This window comes from Bradysia coprophila, unplaced genomic scaffold, assembly GCF_014529535.1.
Source record: "Bradysia coprophila strain Holo2 unplaced genomic scaffold, BU_Bcop_v1 contig_235, whole genome shotgun sequence".
Taxonomy (NCBI): Eukaryota; Metazoa; Arthropoda; class Insecta; order Diptera; family Sciaridae; genus Bradysia; species Bradysia coprophila.
Window position 1 is genome coordinate 2,049,779 of NW_023503496.1, and position 21,016 is coordinate 2,070,794.

The window sequence follows — 21,016 nt, forward strand, 5'->3', positions numbered from 1 at the left end:
AAGTGTTTTTTGCACATAAATCGAGTAAATCTCATCCGATTTTGCTAGTTTTTGTTTCATTTGAGAGGTAATTGAATACCCAATGGAAAGTTGGCAAAAAATTTTGGGTTTCTAAAATAATGTCGTAAATTGTTGGTTTTATTTGAAAGGTACTTCGTACGGGCTTTCGTAATTGCGCTATGCGCAATTTTAAAAATGAACAGTTTCAGTAAATTTGACAATGCCCAACTTGACTTGCATTTTGGTAACAGACGCATTAGAGGGTTGTAGACGTATTAGGGTTCCGGGCTTATTAGGGCTACGGACGTATGATGGTTGCGAACGAAATAGGATTACGGGTTGTACGGGGCTAAGTCGCAGCAAACGCTCCGACTGTTCTGATGCCTTGTTTTATCTGCTTTCGAACATCAGGTTGCGCTGGATCGTCGTCAATTGAAATAGACCGATAACAAACAATGCAGATTGTGAAGCTGCTATAAATACGGCGTTGTATCGGAAAATATCTCAGATTAAATGTTGACGAATTGTATTGAGCTCAACTTGAGTGTAATTAACAGAAATTTGTTTTGTTTTTGAACAATTGAAAGTCAGTTCAGTGTGCAACATGTAAGTAGAAATCGTGATATAAGTGAAAATTGGCAGAAATTCACTGTGTTTCAAACAGGAGTTCGCGTACGAACATTCTCATCATTGCAATTCTTCTGGTTACCAATTATAAAACAGTAGACGGAATTGCTCTCGATTGTTCGTATGGAACCATTTCGTGGTATTCTATTGGTAGCGTTTATACGTGTACAGCTCGACTACTGTTCGACAACGTTGACGGTGCAGTAACAGCAATATTTGGAAGTCATCAAACAGGAAAAGGACATGAAGATGTGGGCGGAATTATTCTGCAAAGCCAGAATTTATCAGTTTTTCCGACGAATATCGAATATTTTTTTCCAAATATGATTGCCATTTCTTTATATAACAACAGCATACCCGCCGTCAACAACGAACATTTGGCTCCGTTTCCATATTTACAATTACTGGAGCTTTACATGAATAAAATTACATCGATTAGCGGCAATCTCTTCTCCGGCATGAACTCGATGAGACTAATTTCTTTCAATAACAACAACATTCGACATGTGGGTCACGACTTAAATTTACCGATCAATGGTCAGGTAGAGTTCTCTGCAAATACTTGTATTGATCAATACGCTTACACACCGACAGCAGTTGCTAGCTTAACATTGAATTTGTTACGCAATTGTCCGCCGACGATATCACAGATAGAAGAGTCGCTTGAAAATCGACATAATTTACTGACACGCGTCGACAGTCAAGTGCAAGTGCTTCGGAATGAACAGATAGATTTATTAGCGAGGATTGAGAATTTGGAACGTATTATCGGAAGTAAAACAGAGGCGGAGCACTCCAATCAGTTTTTAATCGATACGTCCGAAAACTGAATGACTGAATGAGCTGACGATTTCACACTTGCCTGCTTTCAGATGTTTTGAATCTGATGAACTGAATTGATTCGTCACCACAAGCTTTTGTAATAAAAATTGAAATGCGAAAACAACAGATTTTGATTTTTGCCTTTCACTTTACAATCAAATTAAAACAGTCGCCGGCTCACGGCTCTCTGTACATTTCCTCCACTTATTTGAGCTTATGTCCAGGGCTATGTGGATTGATTAAAATACACAAAACGGGTATCCAGTCAGACAGATTGCAGCTAGCATTGGCTCCCCAGCCTTCAATCTATCAAAGGTTATCTGTTTACCAAGGGGAGAAAATCCATCATTCAAGAAGTGACAGTTACAAATAGAAAAAACACTTTTTCGCACCATGCGAAGAACAAGAAATGAGAAAATCAAATCCACTTTCTAATTTCACTCTTCAGTGAAGAGTCTTCACCAACATTCCCATCCCAAGGATCGTGGCATATCAGCGGTGCACAAACGATGCCAACTTACCGACTTTATCGTCGGTGTGACAATGGTACCTGCTCGATGAATGTTGAATGGTAAATTTTATTGTCAACTTTTCAGTTCTTCAATAGGATCTCCAGCTAGCCCAGTTTTCATTTAGTGTTAGAAATTTTAGTGGACGACGTTGTGAGAAAACTGAATTTCTGACTGCCATTCTACGTACGTACGTGTTTTTCTCCACTTAACGAACACAACGGTTGGCCATACAATTTCGAAAATGTATTCAAATTGACAGTTCGTATGAGAAAAGTTCTATTTTCTCTACACTCTCTGCCGCACTTTTCTCACCAGGAGGGGACAAAATAAAGCATAACACAACGCACGCATGAAAATTGTTATCTTGGATGTAAAAAGAAATGATTTTTCGGTGTACAAAACTTTTGTGTACAAAAAAAAACATTTCTGTGTACAAAACTAATTATTTGTGTACAGACGTCATTTTTTGTGTACAAAAAACAATGAGATCGTGAATATTTCCAGACGTATTTTCTGACGTGAGGTCTGACTTTCAGTCAAGGGAATGGTAGATGATTTACCGTTTCTTAGAGGTTAGTCCTTCGTATTTTCATACCTATTGGATGAAGTGTTTGACCTTACTATGAGAGTAACGATTTACACAACCTTGCGTCTCACAAATCTCGAAAATCTTATGAAACTTTAAGGCGAACACCACCACTAGCAAATATTAAGGTAATGCACAAGGACGGACATTTCTTATATTATCTAAGTTGATCACGAAGGCACCAATACCCGAATTTGCTAGTGCACTAGACATGTCTCCTTCACGAACTTCCAAAAGAATTTCTTTGTACTAAAAATGATATGACAAACATCCACAGAACTGTTCAAGTTTATGTGACAACTGGCCACAACCTGCCCTTTCAGAACCTAATGCAACCTCCTAAGGTCAACATAAGCTCACTTTAAAACAAAGTTTCTTGACTTCAAAAGATTTTAACCCACAAATATGTTGACTTTGTGTATTCCAAATTATTGTGCCCATTTTGTTTTTGCTTTTAATTGACAGTATAGATGGCGTTCGACTTCAAAACAATCCCAAATGGAAATTATCTCTGGAAGTGGATGACCCCTCGATAGCGTTTGAATCGAACTTTCGTGCCACCGCACATTTGATTCAATTATATATGACGTTACCTCTCCACTAACTCATACCTCATAGTCCCAACGCTTTTTGTGAACATTTCGTCAAATTTTTTTTTTGTTGTGTCAATAGATGACGTTCTGGCAGTTGAAATGACCTTGGAACAGACCCATGATCCAGAAATTTTATGTGAAATGTGCTCGTTGTTATAATGAAATTCAAAATCTAGTACTTCACAGAAACATTATGTAACTGTGGGTAGAACTTCTGGAATATACCAAAAAAGGAACGGAAATAGGTATTTGTTCGACGAGGGGAAGAAAAGTCGGAAATTGAATTTTGAAGGTGTTGTTTTCACAGCAAAGGTTTCCGAAGTTTCAGCAGAGGGGAGAAAATGACTATTCGTCATTTAGGTAGCTGTTTTGCTTATAGAAAGAGCCATAATGATGGTAATGACACATGTCTCTAAGCTATTGACCTCATTTTGGTTTTATCCACACCTCCTGCGCCGAGAACCGTTACATTTGCCATCTGAAACAGCTAATTCACAAAGATAGCTGCTAATCCCCGGACGAGTCCTGGATGCGTTGTACAAAAAAAAAAGGCCACAACTTTACGCCACAATTTAATAAAACCAAAATCCACTGAAACCACGTCGAAAATTCATGCTAAATTTTCAACTCTATCGTCTGTGGCATTTATGCTTGTTAGTATCGAGGCTACATGTAACTCCATGAATTTGTGCCATTTATTTTTAGTTTTCCATTAATTAACCGAACAAATTGTTTTGTTCCGAAAATATTGCCATCGTTCCGGTTAAAAATAAATTTTATGAAATTTAATCGAATTTAATGCAGACCTCCGATATATAGCATAAATGGTATGGCAGCGGAATATTTAACAACTCAATAATTAGAGAGCTGCCACTCAGCTATTAAGTTTTAAAATATAGATTTTAAATTGTTCCGATGCAATTTTCGCTTCCAACAATCCGTGCTGTGTGTGCCTGCCTAATATTAGTCCCTTCATCAATAATGGAATTTAATTTAACATGCAATGACATCACATTCGAAAATATGGCAACAAATTTTCTAACATTTAATGGAACAGCGTGAATATATTAAAATCGCATATGCCCTACGATCTGTATGAGCGTGTCAATATGTGATCACTTAATTAAGCCGATTTGTTTGTGTCTGAGCGTTTTCAGCTGAAAACAAGACCGAGCAAGAGAGAGTAATTAGAAGTAATTTCATTTGCATTCGAAATTAGACGAACGAAATGGAAAAGTTTATTAATCTAATGATTCAGGGACTCTTTTGTGATTATTTGCGAAACTGTAAATTCATTTCACGTTGGAGTTGTTCAACTGTGTGGGTGTTGACGGTTCATAAGGTGAGGCGACATAACTACACGGTCAATATCGTCAGGAACGATATTATCGTTTTTTAGACGATACTATCGTCTAAAAAACGATAACATCGTCTAAAAAAATTTTATCCAGGACGATAATATCGTCTAAAATTATAAATTTTAAAATATTTTCAGGACGATATTATCGTTTTCTTGACGATATTATCGTTTAAAAAAACGATAATATCGTTTTTAAACGATAATATCGTTTTTTTGGACGATACTATCGTTTTTTTGGACGATACTATCGTTTTTTTAATGATACTATCGTCTAAAAAACGATATTATCGTTCAAAAAACGATAATATCGTCCTGGATGAAAATATCCGCTGGACGATATTATCGTTATTTTCTTTTTCTGAACAAATTTATCGTTATTTTGGACGATATTATCGTCCTGGTCGATAATTTTTGGGACGATAATATCGTTTTTAATTTATTAATTTTTTTAAATTTGAGACGATAATATCGTCCAGGACGATAATATCGTTTTTAATTTATTTAAAATAAAAATTCTAGACGATAATATCGTCCTGGGCGATATTATCGTTCTGGATGGTTGTTGAAGACGAAACACAAAATCTTGTAGATAAACACCTTTTTATAGACGACAAATATATATTAAAAATTGGTTCATTTGGTTCCGTAAATTTAAATTTTATAATAGAAAAATTACACAGACTAATTATGAGACGATGCGAGAAAAAAAAATTAACTCCTAAGTTCCGACACCGTTCCGGCGCCCGGCTCGCATTGCGGCCCTCCGCTTCGCTCCGGGGCAATGGGCCGGATCGCTCGGCGTGTTAAAACGCTTTTTATGTACAATCTAAGTTGGTATTCATTTCGTAAAAAGATGAATTATTTAGGGACGAACTAAGCGCCTTTTTTAAACACTGATGTGTAGGTGATTTCCTCTGACAATTGTTTTTTGATATTTTGGAAGAGAATTCGGTTCTTGCTGCACCTCTGAGTAAAATTAAGTCCTGGACAATATTACCACCCAAAACTAAACGATAATATCGTCCTGGGCGATATTATCGTTTTTTTAAACATAAAACGAAAATATCCATTAGATTTTCTAGAACGGTAATATCGTCCAGAAAACGATAGTATCGTTTTCTGAACGATAATATCGTCCAGAAAACGATACTATCGTCCAGACAATATTTTAGAATTTTCCAATTTAGACGATATTATCGTCCTGGATGAAAATTTTTTGGACGATAATATCGTTTTTTTGGACGATAGTATCGTCTAAAAAACGATAATATCGTTTTTTAGACGATACTATCTTCCAAAAAACGATATTATCGTTTTTTAGACGATAGTATCGTTTTTTAGATGATAGTATCGTCCAAAAAAACGATAATATCGTTCCTGACGATATTGACGGTGTCGAAATGTCCCGCCACCATTCAAACAGGAAATGGATATCTCTTTTGTGAAGTATTATCTGCTCTCTGAAGAACCTGAAAGTCGTAGGTATGATCTGTCTTATGGAGAACTATTTCTTGAGGAGTTATAACCAAGGCTTGAGAGTTTACAACTCCTCCTCGTAGAGTTGAAGAGTCACATCTTCCACTTGTCGGTCGTTCTTGTCAAGAACATCTTGTGAAGTGAAGCTACACTTTGTTTTTGGGGAGTTGACCTTACTTCTGGGTAAGTTGTAGCTCCTGCTTGATAGTTTAGAACGTCTTCCAGCTGCGCTTTGTAAGATTTGTAGGACAAAATATATCTTCACTTTATATCTCTATTTCGGAATTAAAGCTCCTTCCTGTGAAACTCCAACATTTCCTTCTGGAGGAGTTCTAGCTACAGTAGTAGAAGTATATGTCCACAAAACACCGCTAACTCCTTTTAAAACATCAACTTTTTATGCAATAAGAGAGTGGTTACAGTAGCTTCTTCTTCTGCCACAGCCATTGGTTAATTACTGTTGGATGTAGGCCTCTTCTTTCTCCTTACATTGTTACTTGTTTCCAATTCTCTTAATATTATGTGTCCACCGCTCTGGTGGTCGTGTTGTGGGCCCTCTTCAGTTCATGATAGTTTGGGTCCAGCATTTCTCAGTCATTCTTGCGATATGCCCTGCCCAATACCATTTTAAGGATGTATGATTTCCATGACATCGACGACTTCAGTTTGCTGTCAAATCCAATGATTTGATATGTTGTCTCTGAGCGCAAGTGCAATTATAGTTCGTTACATGGCTCTTTCCGAAACTCTTAATTTATTCTCAGATGCTGTAGGGTTTTAGCTCCGTATGTGAGCACTGGAAGGAGTTACTTTCCGTTTTATTGGACTAATGAAAATTAACCTCAGATTTCCGAATGCCAACCAACCAAGACCACTCCTACGTTTTACTTCTGCAATTTGGTTGTCCAGATCCGATTTTAGTTTGTTACCAAGGTATACGTAATTGCAGACCCTTTCAGTGACGGTGTCTCCAATCGTAATGTCTCTGTTATCGTCGATCATGACTTTCGGTTTTTCAAGGCAAAGCAGCTCCCAAGCAACGGCATGCACCTTTTTTATACAAAATTAGCATCTGCGAGAAATTTAAGTCAGTCTTTTGACGTTTTGCATTAAAACTCAGGGACATTTTCCCATATTTTCGTAAATTTTCACAAATTTTCGAATATTTTCCCAAAAATTTTGGGTAAAATTAAGACAAATGTGAAAATTTAGGAAAATTACTTTACTGAAAATAGGCCCTGATTAATATGCAGTACAAAAATCTTATCAGGCCATGGAGACTTGATATACAATACTCTGAGAACACTATACCAACTATACCACGAGCAAGTCTAGCGAATCTTATTTGAAATGAAATCTCAGCTTATGTTCGATCGACATGGTGTCTGTCTAATGGGATGAATTCGTTGTTGATGTGATGAATGCTTAGCATACGAGTTAACCACAAGATCTGTTGGTTGCAAATACAGATAGATTGCACTTCAATCAAAACTCAAGGCTCAAGGGAATGTTTGGTTTATGAAGATTTGGCTTTCATATGTCCATTCACTCCACATTTATGTAATACGTATTACGTATGTGCAAACCCCTTGCTATGAATGCAGTGTAATGAAATTGCAATTTGAATAATAACTTCATAAAGCATTGCATTTGAGTTTGAAAGACATTTGCAGCTCTTGACAAAGCTCCAAGAAACTGATTGATGCATTAAGTTCTATAATTATTGTCCAACTAACAACAACTATTTTCGATCCAAATATTTCCCAATTCCGCAAAGTTAGCATTCGTCTCGTATTATGCGATTTGTACACCGAACTCTCGGCAATCTGTCGTTGCTTTTATCTTATCATCCAAAAATTATCATTTCATGGTTCCAATAAGATTCAAAATTTATTTTCGTAATGCAGACATCCTGCCACAATCTATTAATTTTCGCAATTTCATTGAAAATCAAATTCCTATAATCAATTCAAAAATCCATCAACTGTGAAATATTCAAATTTAGCAATAATTTGTTAAAGAGGATTTCCATCAATTTTCTTCCGATTTTCCACTTTTCCATTGCGTGTATTATATCTAGACATTCGAATATAATGTACAGTTTGGATGGGTGTAGGAGCATAAGGCGTTTATACGTTTATATCAAACCTCTATCCGCTTAAGAAAATATTTTCCTCGTCATCTTCATATTTATTTTGTCAAATGAAAATTAGATTATTTCTGAAGTGTACGAATATGCATGACTGACTGGCAACGAGAGAGACGGAGAAAGATAGAGAAACGGAGACGATGGAACAAAGTGAATTTAATGTAAACAAAATTTTCTTCTTCTTTTTCGCAGACGATGTTCTATTTTCCCGACGTGGCAGAATGGGAAAAATATTGAGCCCGCGCCATACACTGCCACCGAACACGACATGCACTTATTACTTTCATGGTCAGCCGGGCGATCTCATTTGGATATCGTTCACCAGTTACAATTTACAAATACTGCAACATGCCATTCAGGATAATAATACGTTGGGACGGGTAAGTTTTTCAATTGATTTCTTGTAATAATTAACCATGAGCTCTACGTCCACACACACACACGTCAACTTTAGCATTATTTATTGTTGCGTGTGCAATGTAATTTGTTGTTTATTCGGGCGAACGGGATTTACTAGTGCGTTGAACAAAAAATTTCCATTTACATACGTTTCCAGTCTTTCAGAGGGTAAATTCATTCATGTTTCGAAACAGGTCACGGTGGATCTGTTTTAGTTTCAGTTTACCAGAACCTGGATTTCAACCGTAACGTTAAAATTTAAATTCGGATAACAGGATTGACAGGACTGAGAGATAATTCTCGGTTCAGAACTTGAATTTTTCTAATTGAATCGCATTGGTATTCTTCTCTTAGTTTGAGTAGTTGCAGTATGTCTAGTGGCTGCAACAATACACCCACTGAATGAACTAGTATGATATAACACAAATACATCTTGCCTACATTTAGGCGGGTTATCATTTAAGCACCAAACGTTCATCAGAAAGTATTGGTTTTGTATACTTCGACGCGTCGTTCGGAAGTTACGTTTCCAGTTTGAACTTGTTATAGGCCGGGAATGTTAGTGAGGTCTCCAAACAAGCAAAAATGCTCGTGCAAATGGTCCATGTTATAACATTTGAGACAAGCGACGAGCCAAACTACGTCGAATTTTCAATTTTCGTCAAATTTTCAAATTTCGTCAAATTTTCAATTTTCGTTAAATTTTCATATTTCGTCAAATTTTTAATTTTCGTCAAATTTTCAATTTTGGTCAAATTTTCAATTTTCGTCAAATTTTCGTTAAATTTTCAATTTTCGTTAAATTTTCAATTTTCGTTAAATTTTCAATTTTCGTTAAATTTTCAATTTTCGTTAAATTTTCAATTTTCGTCAAATTTTCAATTTCGTGTAAAATTGTTGTTGATAAAACTTTCGCGTACCTCATCAGCTGCCATTTGAGACGCATATATTTTTGCATGTCGAATCTGTAAGCGTCACCGACACCCTTATCAGTTCTTTTGTAAGTGAATAAAAGCACTTGCGTGACACTTCCACTGTAAGTGGTTTTGGGCGATAGTCATTTACATACTACATGTGTCGAAAGCCGTACTTTCTGACTCAGATCAACAAAATTCACACTAAAACTCATCTTTCGTTTCGTTTTATACCTAGTTATGTAAAAGTCCATCAGTTGTTGTGTGAATTTTGTTGATCTGAGGCGCGGCCGAGGTCAATAGCACACAGAAATGTGATTTTTAAACTTTCATCTCGAGTTTTGTTACGAATTTGTCATGTTAAAACTGTCGAATGTTCATGAAATTTGATGAAAAGAATGATTTTCGATCCGCAAGCATGCAAAAATGTTTGGTAATTTGATTATCACAGCGCACTTATTTCGACACTGTAATGTCATACAAAAAGCTTACTTTTCGCCACCGAATTACAAAAATTAAATATCACTGCGAAATATGTGTCTGGAATGCTAACGAGTTCGCCTACACCATCGAGCATAGAATTAAATTTTCGGCTTTATATTTTGGCATCTTGTCAGAATGGCTCCAACTAAAATGAACCGTTGTCTGCAATTTATCCTAACATCTCGTTTCAACATAGTTATTACCTGCTTTCATAGCATCAAACTTGCCATTAAACGCACCATCCGTCGCATCGTCATTTTGGGGTGTTTCACATCAAACATTTTTGTGTTTTTTTCTCTTTTCGTCATTTTATATGCGTCAATATTATCAAAGTGGATAATAAGCACAATCTGTTGTCATTTTGATACCCTCAGTTTTATAGCGTGTATCGTCGAGACTCCACAGCGTAAACATTTTCTTTTCGTTTCACTATACGCGGTGACATTGATTGATGCGACTCAATATGCCAAAAGAAAAATCTCTTGTTAAATCGTTCCAAAGCCCATCCACCCCCATTATAATCCCGTGTACCCTCCCCGTTCGCATACCGAATGGCAGCAGAAGAAGAAGGCGATGAGAGAAAAAAAAAACGCTCACTCACACCCATACCGAGATATTGTTATACGTCTATTACTTCCATCGTTATATTTCTTTTATATTCCGCATAAATACCTTCTGAAATGTTTGTTAAATGGCATTCGTTTAGGCTCCATTTATTTTTTGATTTTCGTCCATTACGTATTGTTTATTGTTTGCCAAGTAATACATCTCTCGTCTGTGACTCTAAATGGCTAAATTGGTGTGATAATATCTCTCTATTGTTCTATGGATCCGTTGACGGATTATTTTGCCTTCAATTTATAAAATAAAATAAAAAAAAGGAAAAACGAACGAAAGTCAGCTGAAGACAAAAGAAACGAACGAACGAAGAAACAAATCGCATCAATTCATTCGTCAATCGTTAGGGAAAATGATCGAAAAAGGGATGTATGCGACCCGTTAATATCTATTTCCAATTATAGTGTCCGTGTTCCAATATCTGGACTTGTATGAGTAGTCGGGCACCTATATTGTTCTTTCATTCATAAGTTCATCAATAGGTGTCCCACTACTCAATAAGGGTAGCCACAAACAAAAACATTTTCGAATCAAATTCGAAATCGAACATTTTTTCAAGAAGAAAGAAAAGTTCGAAAATTTCATTTTATTATGAAGCTGCTTTCATCGACCCGATTCACCCAACTGATCGACCTTAAAATATTTTGGTCGTAAAGCTTAATGTACTAGCTTTCAAATGACACCTATCTTGAGTCCTAATTTGAAAAAATATTTTTTTTTGGATCAATCGGCATGTGGTTATAATAGGCTTCTAAAGCGTTCAACACTGAGAAAAACGTTGACAGTTCTGCCTCTAGGTAATGTAATTTTTCATATAAAAATCACATTACCTGTGACAGGTAATGCTGTTTTTGTATGAGAAATTACATTACCTGGGGAAAGATTATCTGTCACAGGTAATAAACCTGAAAACTTTTTTGTCAGTGAATGAACCAAAAATTATCGAAATTAATTTTTGTTTTTGGTGGTCAGGAGATAGGTTTTACAGATTTATTTCTGTACTACCTCAAGTGTCATCCAGTAATAAATCCTTTCCGTGGGGTGTTGTGAGTAATGCAAATGTTTCCTCATAATGTACACTAATACACAATTGAAGGAAATGTCGCTGCGCTCGAATTCTTCCGAAAGTACTTCTACTGGTCCATTTGTGCGCTATTGTCTTTTCATTTCCATCCACAGCCATCAATTTTACAACTCCTTCCTTTAGTTTCAATAGAAGAAAATTGAGATGAGACAATAAAATTGGTTGACCAGGATTTTCTCTCTGTCATGCCGCTCTTGCTGACAATTCTATGACGGAACCGCATGTGCAAATAATGTGTATCCTCGGTATCCAGGGACATTTTGGATTCTTTTTGACACGAAAAACCGGGTAAACTACCCAGCCCATCGGGGAGAAATAATGAAAATGAGAAAAGAAGATGGAAAATGACCAGAAATCGCGAAATCAGAAATTACTAGAAATCGGAAAATAACCAAAAATTGGGAAATAACCGAAAAACGGAAAATCTGTCCTTACAATATAGATCCAGAATTGATTGAAAAACTAGAAAATTGTAAAAATAGCGAAATGAGTGGGAAAGGGATGGGATGGCTCAGTGGTTGCGTACTAGCATTCCACCAAAATGATTCGGGTTCGAATCCCAAGTCAGACAATTCCACATGGAAATTTTGTACCGATTTTATCGCGTTGGCAACATCCTAAAGTTCACTCAAGCTTCATAATTTGGGTAGTTGCAGTGTGTTTTGTGGGCGACAACGAGGCATACACTGGATGACTTGTATGACGCAGCCCAAATACGATGAATTTGTGTGCATATGGCTGGCCTGCATTTAGGCGAGATATTAATTAAGCGGCTAACTTTACTCACTGAGTATTTGCACACTTTGAAGCGTGGTTCGAGGGATTCTTCTGAAAAACAAAAGACCGAAATCCTACCCACTTTCTATTGGAAATAAATTCTTCGAAGCTTGTGTGGCTACTGTGAGGTGATCAAAAACCGAAAACATGCACTTTTCTTACAGAAATTTCTGCAGTTACACGAGCCGTGCAGGGTCGTGTGAGGTGTCATTAGAAAGGTAATTGCATGTACTTTCGGGGCAAATAGAACTTATTGGGTTTAAAATTCATCCACACTGAGATATGTGCAGTTGAAGTTTTCAACTGAAAAAAAAACTTGAAAACTTACACTTTTCTTACAGAAATTTCTCGCGGTGTACGAGCCATACAGGGTCGTGTGAGTGTCATTAGAAAGGTAGTTGCATATACTTTCAGGGCAAATAGCGTTATATAAGGGTTTGGAAACATCTATGATGAAATATGAGCGTTTAATCACTTCAACTTCTCATAATTTGTCGTAAATGTTTCCAAACCCCTTAACACTCTAGTTGTCCTAAAAGAACATAAAATTACCTTTCTAATGAAACCCCACTCTAATACGTACTTTTCGTGTACCTCGAGAAATTTCTGTAAGAAAAGTGCAAGTTGTCAGTCTTTTTTCGGTTGCAAACTTCAACTGCACATATCTCAATGTGGATGAATTTTAAACCTAACAAGATTCTATTCGGCTCAATAGTACGCGTGATTACCTTTCCAATGACACTCCACACGACTCTGTACGGCTCGCGTAACTAGAGAAATTGCTGTAAGAAAAGTGCATGATTTCGGTTTTGGATCACCTCACACTAGCCACACAGGCTTCGAAGAATTTTTTTGAAAGTAGTTTTGGCTTCTGGGGTCGAATACCTTACTGGGCACATATAAAAAATTCCAATAGAAAATGGGTCCGATTTCGGTCTTCTGTTTTTCAGAAGAATCTCTCTTCGGAAGGCACGTTGAGCAGATTTCTTATTGGCTGTAAAAGGCTGTTAGTGAGGACTATAAAAGTACGAATCAAATCAAAAATGATAAGACGATAAGAGGCGGGAGGCAAAAATAGAAGAAAGGTCTTGGCATTGAACTGTGACAGTGATCAAACCAAAATTTTCGCTCGCTTCGCTCGTGATTTCAGGTTTAAAAAAATTGATTTTCTTTATTTTGGAAATGTTGAAGTACTTTTTCCCGAAGTATATAAACACTGAAGGTAATGCAAATGGCTTTTTCCTATGTACTCGCGTCATTTCAAAGGAACATTTACTAAACAACTTTTCTTTCTCTCGCTCCGCTCGCTGTATTTTTCTTAATAAGTACATTTTTGTTCATCCAAAAGGATTCCAATCACAAAATTGTTTTAGCTTCATTCCCGGCTTTCTGATGATATAAGGAAAGGCATTGCGTTTGTCAGCATTATCCAAAAATTGTAATGAAATGATGCCATATGTGTTCAGGAACCTTTAAGAGGACTTTAAGAGGTGTGTTGCTTCAGTAAGATTGAAAAGTCGAATTTTAGTAGAAACGGGAGAAATCGGATTTGAGGAACGAAGAAAACGTTATTTGCACACGCGGCTGGAACAGGTATAGACCAGAAAATTAGGAAAGTGTCTTAGGTCTTAGTTGGAATTAGTTTGCAAAGTCAAATGTGTGAGAAAAGTGTTAGTGTATGCAATGCACCAATATCATTGCCGAACACTCTTTATCCAATCGAACGCAACATTTCAATTTTGCGTTTATTGTTCGCATTTTTTTATTGTTATCTTCATTCACATTCAGTAAATTATACCCCACAGAATGACCTACCACCCTGGATAACACGATTGCGTATTTGGGACAGCACTGGCTCATCAATCAAAACACCAACTGCATCCATATCGACGACAACACCATCGAATCGACATGGTAACATCAATAATCTGAACAATACCGTAACGGCCAGCAATAATTACTACTACAGTCCACAAAATCCGATTTATGGCAAAAATATAAAAGTGAACGTAGATAATGTGTGGAATCCGGTGGATAGCTATATATACGGTCCAACGCAGAACAGCATTTTCAGCCAGCCGAATAATAAATTTGGCGGTGGTGGTGCAATGGCATCGCAAAAATTCGAGAAATTCAGTAATGGCATTTCTGGAGGTGGTGGCGAGGGTGTCAAAGATCCGTACAATTATGTTACGAATAATGTGAAAGATGCGAAAACGACGTCTACGGGCAACAGAAGGGATGGTGGCTACAGAGATGGAATGGCAACGTCTACAACCACAAACAGTATTGATGGTGGAGGTGGTGGTGGTAGTCGAGGTACATCAAAGCCATCAAAGCATTTGTCAAGCAGAAAATTAATTGCTGAACATTACGATAACGAAACACCACGACTGTGTGACCACAATTTGATGGAGAACAGTGCAAATCGTATGCGACCGTGCTCTCCATTAGAAAGTTATGTCAGTTCATCGAAGGACATGGTAAGTCCATTGATTTTTGTTCATTGCTCTTAAGTCGTGAGAAAATTTCGAATCGAAAATTATGCTGGAAATTCAGGTTCGATATCTTGACTATGCAGTCTTGGGTGTAACCAAATATGTCGAAACACCGCGAACTTTTCCTTTGACAAAATGCTCTTCATTTTGGTATACATAACTGCCAAGTGTATAGCTTGGCGTCTGTGGAATGAGAATGTTGTGAATTGAATGAGACATTCAAAGACATGCAAGGAAGTTTATTTAGGGCTGTTGTGGCATTACCATAAATTGTGACTGCGCTCGAAGCGAAATATTTGGCTTCCTGCTCTGTATTTTCAATTAAAACTGCAAACCGGTTTACATCACGTACATAATACGTAAGGTGATAGATCCATGCTAATGATAACCTTTCTATGAAGGCCGTTTTATGCTGGCAACAATAATTTTCGAAGAGACACATCAGTAATGCTATATGTGACCCGAATGTTAAAATTGTAGCAAAATGATGACAACAAAGGATAGATGGGATGGTAGTACACGATATACTGAGTACTCTTTGTTCATTATGGAAACCTTACCGTTTCAGAATTATATTGTGTCGCAACGACGAACAAGTACGGGATGCTATGTCATCTCACTCGCTGGCGAGTGTTAAAGTATTTTGACCGCAGTATATGATTGAAGGTTCAAAGTTTCGGAACTAAATTTTTTACTTGGCCCTCACCAACCGGTAATAACCGGTTTTACTGTAAAACTTAAAACTAGGATATCTCAGTCAAATCGAAATATATTTTGATGGTCTGAACGGTTTCAGAAACTTTCATCCAATACCTAACACTCATAGAACAACTTCTTTTTCGAGGGACCAGACCTGCCCGGTCTATGGAGGATTCTCGGAAAAGTGGTCCAAAAAAACCGCTAATTTTAAGACTCCCTGGTCATTTCTTATTCAATTTTGATGTTTGGGTGCTTTTTGGAAAGCTCACCCTACCAACGATAGCTTGCCGAGCTCTGACATATCAAAGAATCGGGCACCACAGCTCTAAGAAGCACCAGTACTTTTCTCACATGTTTCGAGCGTTTCATTCGCGTTTCGAACGATTTGAGCGACATTCACTCAAGAAATTACAAGACTGTGATACCTTTGAATGATATGCAACTATATGACTAAGTCTGAGTCTTTCCAAATGTATCCCAAAGCTAGAACTCAATGAAAACAAGCATTTCCAGTTGTTTTTTTTTGGCGAAGTGTCATCCTTCTTCCCAGTGCTAGAACTCTAGGATGGTGAGTACTTCCATGGGTTTTTTGAAACTTTCTCCTGGACCTGAGGGAAGTCTGAGATGTCTGGAGGTCAGTTCCTAGAATTCTATCACTGCGAAAGGTCTATCTCCTTCTCAAAGTAAAACCCAAGGAAAACTAGCATTTCCAGCAGTTTTTTTGTTGACTCCTCTGGATTTAAGTAAAGATAGATGTGTTTGGATGTGAGTTCTTAGAATTCCATCACTCCGAAGGGTCATCCTTCTTCCCAGTGTTAGAACTTTATGATGGTGAGTACTTCCATAGGTTTTCTGGACCTTTCTTCTGGACTTGAGGGAAGTCTGAGGAGATCAGTTCCTAGAATTCCATCACACCGAAGGGTCCATCTACTTCCCAATGCTAGAACTCTAGAATGACCAGTACTTCCATCAGTTTCAGTTTTTGTAAGCTTTTTTCTTGACTTAAGGAACGCTTGAGGTCTCTGCTCTGCAGGTTAGTTCCCAGAATTCTATGATTCTAATCAATGGACATTCGAAATATATGACGACTGTGGCACACGATGTTTCGTTTCTCTTCAGTAGAATGTACAATTGGCACCCAGGTGCAAACAGCCACCCATCTTTAATTATTTGAATATTTTTCAATTAATGGTTGTTGGGTGTCGTGCTATCTTATTCGAACGACATTTCAATCCCTTTGGCAGTTGCACCCTTTCCCATTACGAAATAATTTAGGAATAAATCTCACTCGTCGAGAATCTTAATTCTGTTTAAACACAACAGTCACTTGCCTTTAATTGAATTTTCCGTTTAAGTTTGTACACACCACCATCACCACCACCACCACTTTGATATCTAACCAACGTTTTTTTTCTTCCTATTAAATTTCCCCCCACAGAAAATCGAATTCCACTCGCACACTGGCACTGCACTGTATCCAGCGTCATTCAGTTTGAACTATGAATTCGTGGACACCGATTTGGGTGGCGAAAATTGGTTGGGTCGTCAGGGTGAAGATCCGGTGCCGGCATTGTGTTCGCGAATATTTCGTAAGCGTCAGGGCAATTTTCAATCGCCGAGAAATGTCTTCCTACATGGACGGGGTGGTGCAAAGAATATTTCGTGTCTTTATCGATTTGAAGCGGAAATTGGCGAACGGGTGAGTTTTAAGTGCAATTTTCATCAATTTATTTTAATGTTAACGGTGTGGTGTGGGATATTATGCTGACGGTAATTTGATTGTGGGGTGTGAACGTTAATTTCAATTTTTATCTTGTCGATACATTGAGCTGTGCGTCGGCGGTTGAGATTTTAAATTTGCAATTTTCAACCGTAACTTTTACATTCAATGCAGGTTCGCCTAGTAGTGCACAATGTATCGTTTGGAGATGCAGCAACATGCAACACTGAAACCGATCTGCACACAGGTCGAGCTAAATGCACTCCATCCGATGTCGAAACGGATAATATTCGACAGGGCGAATTGAAAATACTAGACGTTCCCTATCGTGACGTAAAAATTACGCTGGGATGCTTCTGTGACAACACCAGCAGTCTGTACAATACACCACTGCGCTTTCAATCGTACTCTCGCACCATGGAATTGATGTTCACCGTCACGAATCTGAACATATCCGAAGATTTTGCGGATATCTACTTCCATGCGTCGTACGAATACGTACGCGTACCCGATTGTCCGAAACGGATGCGTCTTGGTGGTTCTGGCGGTGAAGAGGATGTAACGTTTCCGTTACGGAGCAAGGACGCGAGTTGTGAAGGTTTGCCGTGGTTCATTGAAGCGCAAGAGAAGGACCGCAGTTTATTCGTCATGACGTGGGGAACGTTTCTTCCAATGGAACCGACCGTTGAAGATTCACTGAGATGCATAACGAGGAATCGTTTACTGGTCTATTCCGGAAAACCATTGAAAATTGTGAGAATAATTTGCCCGGGACTACCAGAGCCAAGACAGTCAGCGTTGCACATATTTTCGGAAGACTGGCTTAATCAACAGCACACATTATTTGCGCCAAGGTAACTGCGCGACGAGTTACGTAAGATTTCCGATTTAATTGACGATTTTTTCGTGAATGACAGACCCGTTCATTTGGTGATCGAGCCGATATTTCGTGATCCTGGCAGTATGGGCTTCCAATGGATGGAAATACAACGGACACGAGCGTCACAGATCCAGCAACTGGAAATGCATACCAATTTTTCGGCGAACGACACATTGAGCGAATTTGGTTTCATTCCCAGAGACACCGAGTGCGAGTACAAGTGTCCTGAGCTAGATGCATGTATATCGGCGAGTCTTTGGTGTGATGGTGAGTCGATCTTGTTTTTGATAAATTTTCGATCTTAGATTTAACAGAGTAGACATTTACATTTTACAAGAATTACAAGTCTCCACAAGAGTTACAACTCTCCACAAGAGTTACAACTCTCCACAAGAGTTACAACTCTCCACAATAGTTACAACTCTACACGAATTCAAACTCTCCAGTAGTTACAGCTCTCTACTAGTTCCAACTCTTCAATAGTTACAACTTTCCACGAGCTACAACTCTTCACGAATTCTAACCCTGCACGAATTCCAACTCTACACGAACTAGAACTCTCCACGAATTCTAACTCTGAACGTATTACAACTCTATCTTAGTTACAACTCTACAAACTCCCCAATGGTTACAACTCTCCAATAGTTACAACTCTCCAATAGTTACAACTCTCCAATAGTTACAACTCTTCAATAGTTACAACTCTACAATAGTTACAACTCTCCACGAATTCCAACACTATCTTAGTTACAACTCTACACAAGAGTTACAACTCTACACCTCTACACAAGAGTTACAACTCTACACTAGTTACAACTTTCCAATAGATAAAACTCCAAGAGTTACAACTCTCCAAGAGTCCACAAATTCCAACTTTCTCTTAGTTACAGCTCTCCAATAGTTACAAGATCGCAGAGAGATTTCTCATAGGTCGGAAGCAAACAAAGGGCATACGAAAAGTCTTAAAAATAGTACAGGACAAACTCCCTTGAACAGATCATTAAGTCTTGTCAATCTGACCATTCACTGTCCCAAAGCATATTCCATACTCCTGGTGTCATCTCAGAAATAAATTCAAATTTTTTTCCGCTAGGGCGTTCGAATTGTCCATCCGGCTACGACGAATCCGAAGAAGAGTGTGGCACAGCAAGAAAACTGCTGGAATTGCCGGGCGGTTTATTTGCCGCCATGGGCTGTATAGCTGCAGCACTGGCAGCCTGTTTAATATTTTGCATAATCGGTTTAGTTAGAAAAAAGCGAAAAACCATTGGATCGAAAGCGCTGGGCAACGGTTCGTGCAATGGTACACTCAAAAAGGATCCGCTATTCATCGATCCGGGCTCCTGACACGGACTACACTCGGTCGAGTACATTCACGTCGACCGAGAGACTACGGTGTGATCGAATTTCGCGGTAAGTGTTCGATTTTGTTTCGGTTCTCTTCGATTTGATAAGACTTGTTTTTTTAAATTGAGAATATTTTACGAGGAATTTTTTTACATTTGAAAACTTGAAAATACAAAAATGGTGATAAATAAAATGATTATGAATAGAGCGGACAAGAATTATATTCGTTTGTGTTTAGTGAAAATGTGTAATAGAGAAGAGAAAAGAACAGAAAAAAAATATTTAATTAAATGAACCGTAGAGTATATTAGAATAGTCACACTGAATTACTAATCAGGCTGACCGGAGAAAATGATTTTTAAAATTGTTTTTCATTTTTTTCAAATTCACATTATAATTGCGCCAAAAATTCAAATAATTTCTACTGCAAATCACGCCTCATGGGGCCTAAGCAACGTCATGTCGTTATGCTACTGATGAGTCATATGTGCAAAGTGCTTGTTTGTTCGATATTGATTCTGTAGTGGCTCAAAGGAGACCTAATTCAAATTTTTGTTCTTCTGACAAGCTTGACAATATAACAAAACTTTTAATTAGGTCTCTTTAGCGTTGTGGACACACAAATCGATGTGAAAAATACCTAAAATGAGCATTATGGACGTTTTATGTCTTTTGTTCTGTGAGAGTTTGCCTGAAGAAATTTTTGGTAAACATCGCATGATGCAGAATCATTAAAGCACCAAATTCTGGTTTCTACTGCCATCGTGACTCACCACTTGCTCAATGAGTGTTTAAATACACAAGGCTGAGATATTCAGCTCCATGCATACTTAATCCAATTGTCTTGTAGAGGACTTTGTAGCATCATAGCGTTACTTCTAGCATTGATATATGGACAATATTGAGTAGACTGATGGAATCACGGTAGGCTCTATGTGTTATTCGTAGAGATATGATAATTATGGCGACTGGGACGTCGGATAGAGATAATATCTGAATGACAATTTGGTTATGTGAGTTAGATAGGTTTGTTCCAAGGTCATTTCTAAATGTCAAATTTCATCCACAGAAGGCAACTTAACCTCAACTTTCAGGTTGACGAAAATTGTTGATTATGATCATCTCTGTGGATGAAATCATTGGCGTTAGTGTTGACTAAGTTCGAGTTTACAGTTATTTGAACCAAACCTATATCAATTGTTCTCTCCTATCAATTGCAATTGTTATTCAGATGTTACATCAATCCGTCAAAGCAACATCCCAGTCGCCAGAATTATTCTATTATGTTCTATTGTAAAGATATAAATGATTTCCTTGAGTTAAAACATGAAATAAAATAAAAAATTCTGAGCGGAAGCTCGTGTCACTAAGACTTCAAATTTGACGTTTGTGAATTCAGAGTTAATGCTTGTAGCAGTGCTATGATAATATGGACCAAAGTTGGCATGATTTGTATAGTCAGTGGGCTTCCG

At 37.7% G+C, this 21,016-nt stretch overlaps 2 protein-coding genes across 2 annotated transcripts in view; both read left to right on the forward strand.

Annotated features, from left to right (window-relative positions):
* The window catches only part of LOC119077365, a 122,959-nt gene extending 102,353 nt beyond the window's left edge, over positions 1-20,606 (forward strand). The window contains exons 12-17 of the mRNA XM_037184550.1: positions 8,318-8,505; positions 14,206-14,883; positions 17,036-17,296; positions 17,492-18,171; positions 18,235-18,464; positions 19,291-20,606. Coding sequence (XP_037040445.1) covers positions 8,318-8,505; positions 14,206-14,883; positions 17,036-17,296; positions 17,492-18,171; positions 18,235-18,464; positions 19,291-19,544 — 2,291 coding nt within the window. The 3' untranslated portion in view covers positions 19,545-20,606. The remainder of the gene's footprint in view (positions 1-8,317; positions 8,506-14,205; positions 14,884-17,035; positions 17,297-17,491; positions 18,172-18,234; positions 18,465-19,290) is intronic.
* LOC119077420 lies at positions 531-1,561 on the forward strand. Its single transcript, XM_037184634.1, has 2 exons — positions 531-606; positions 665-1,561. Coding segments are annotated over exons 1-2 (795 nt in total). The 5' UTR covers positions 531-604; the 3' UTR covers positions 1,458-1,561.
* Positions 20,607-21,016: the final 410 nt, after the last annotated feature.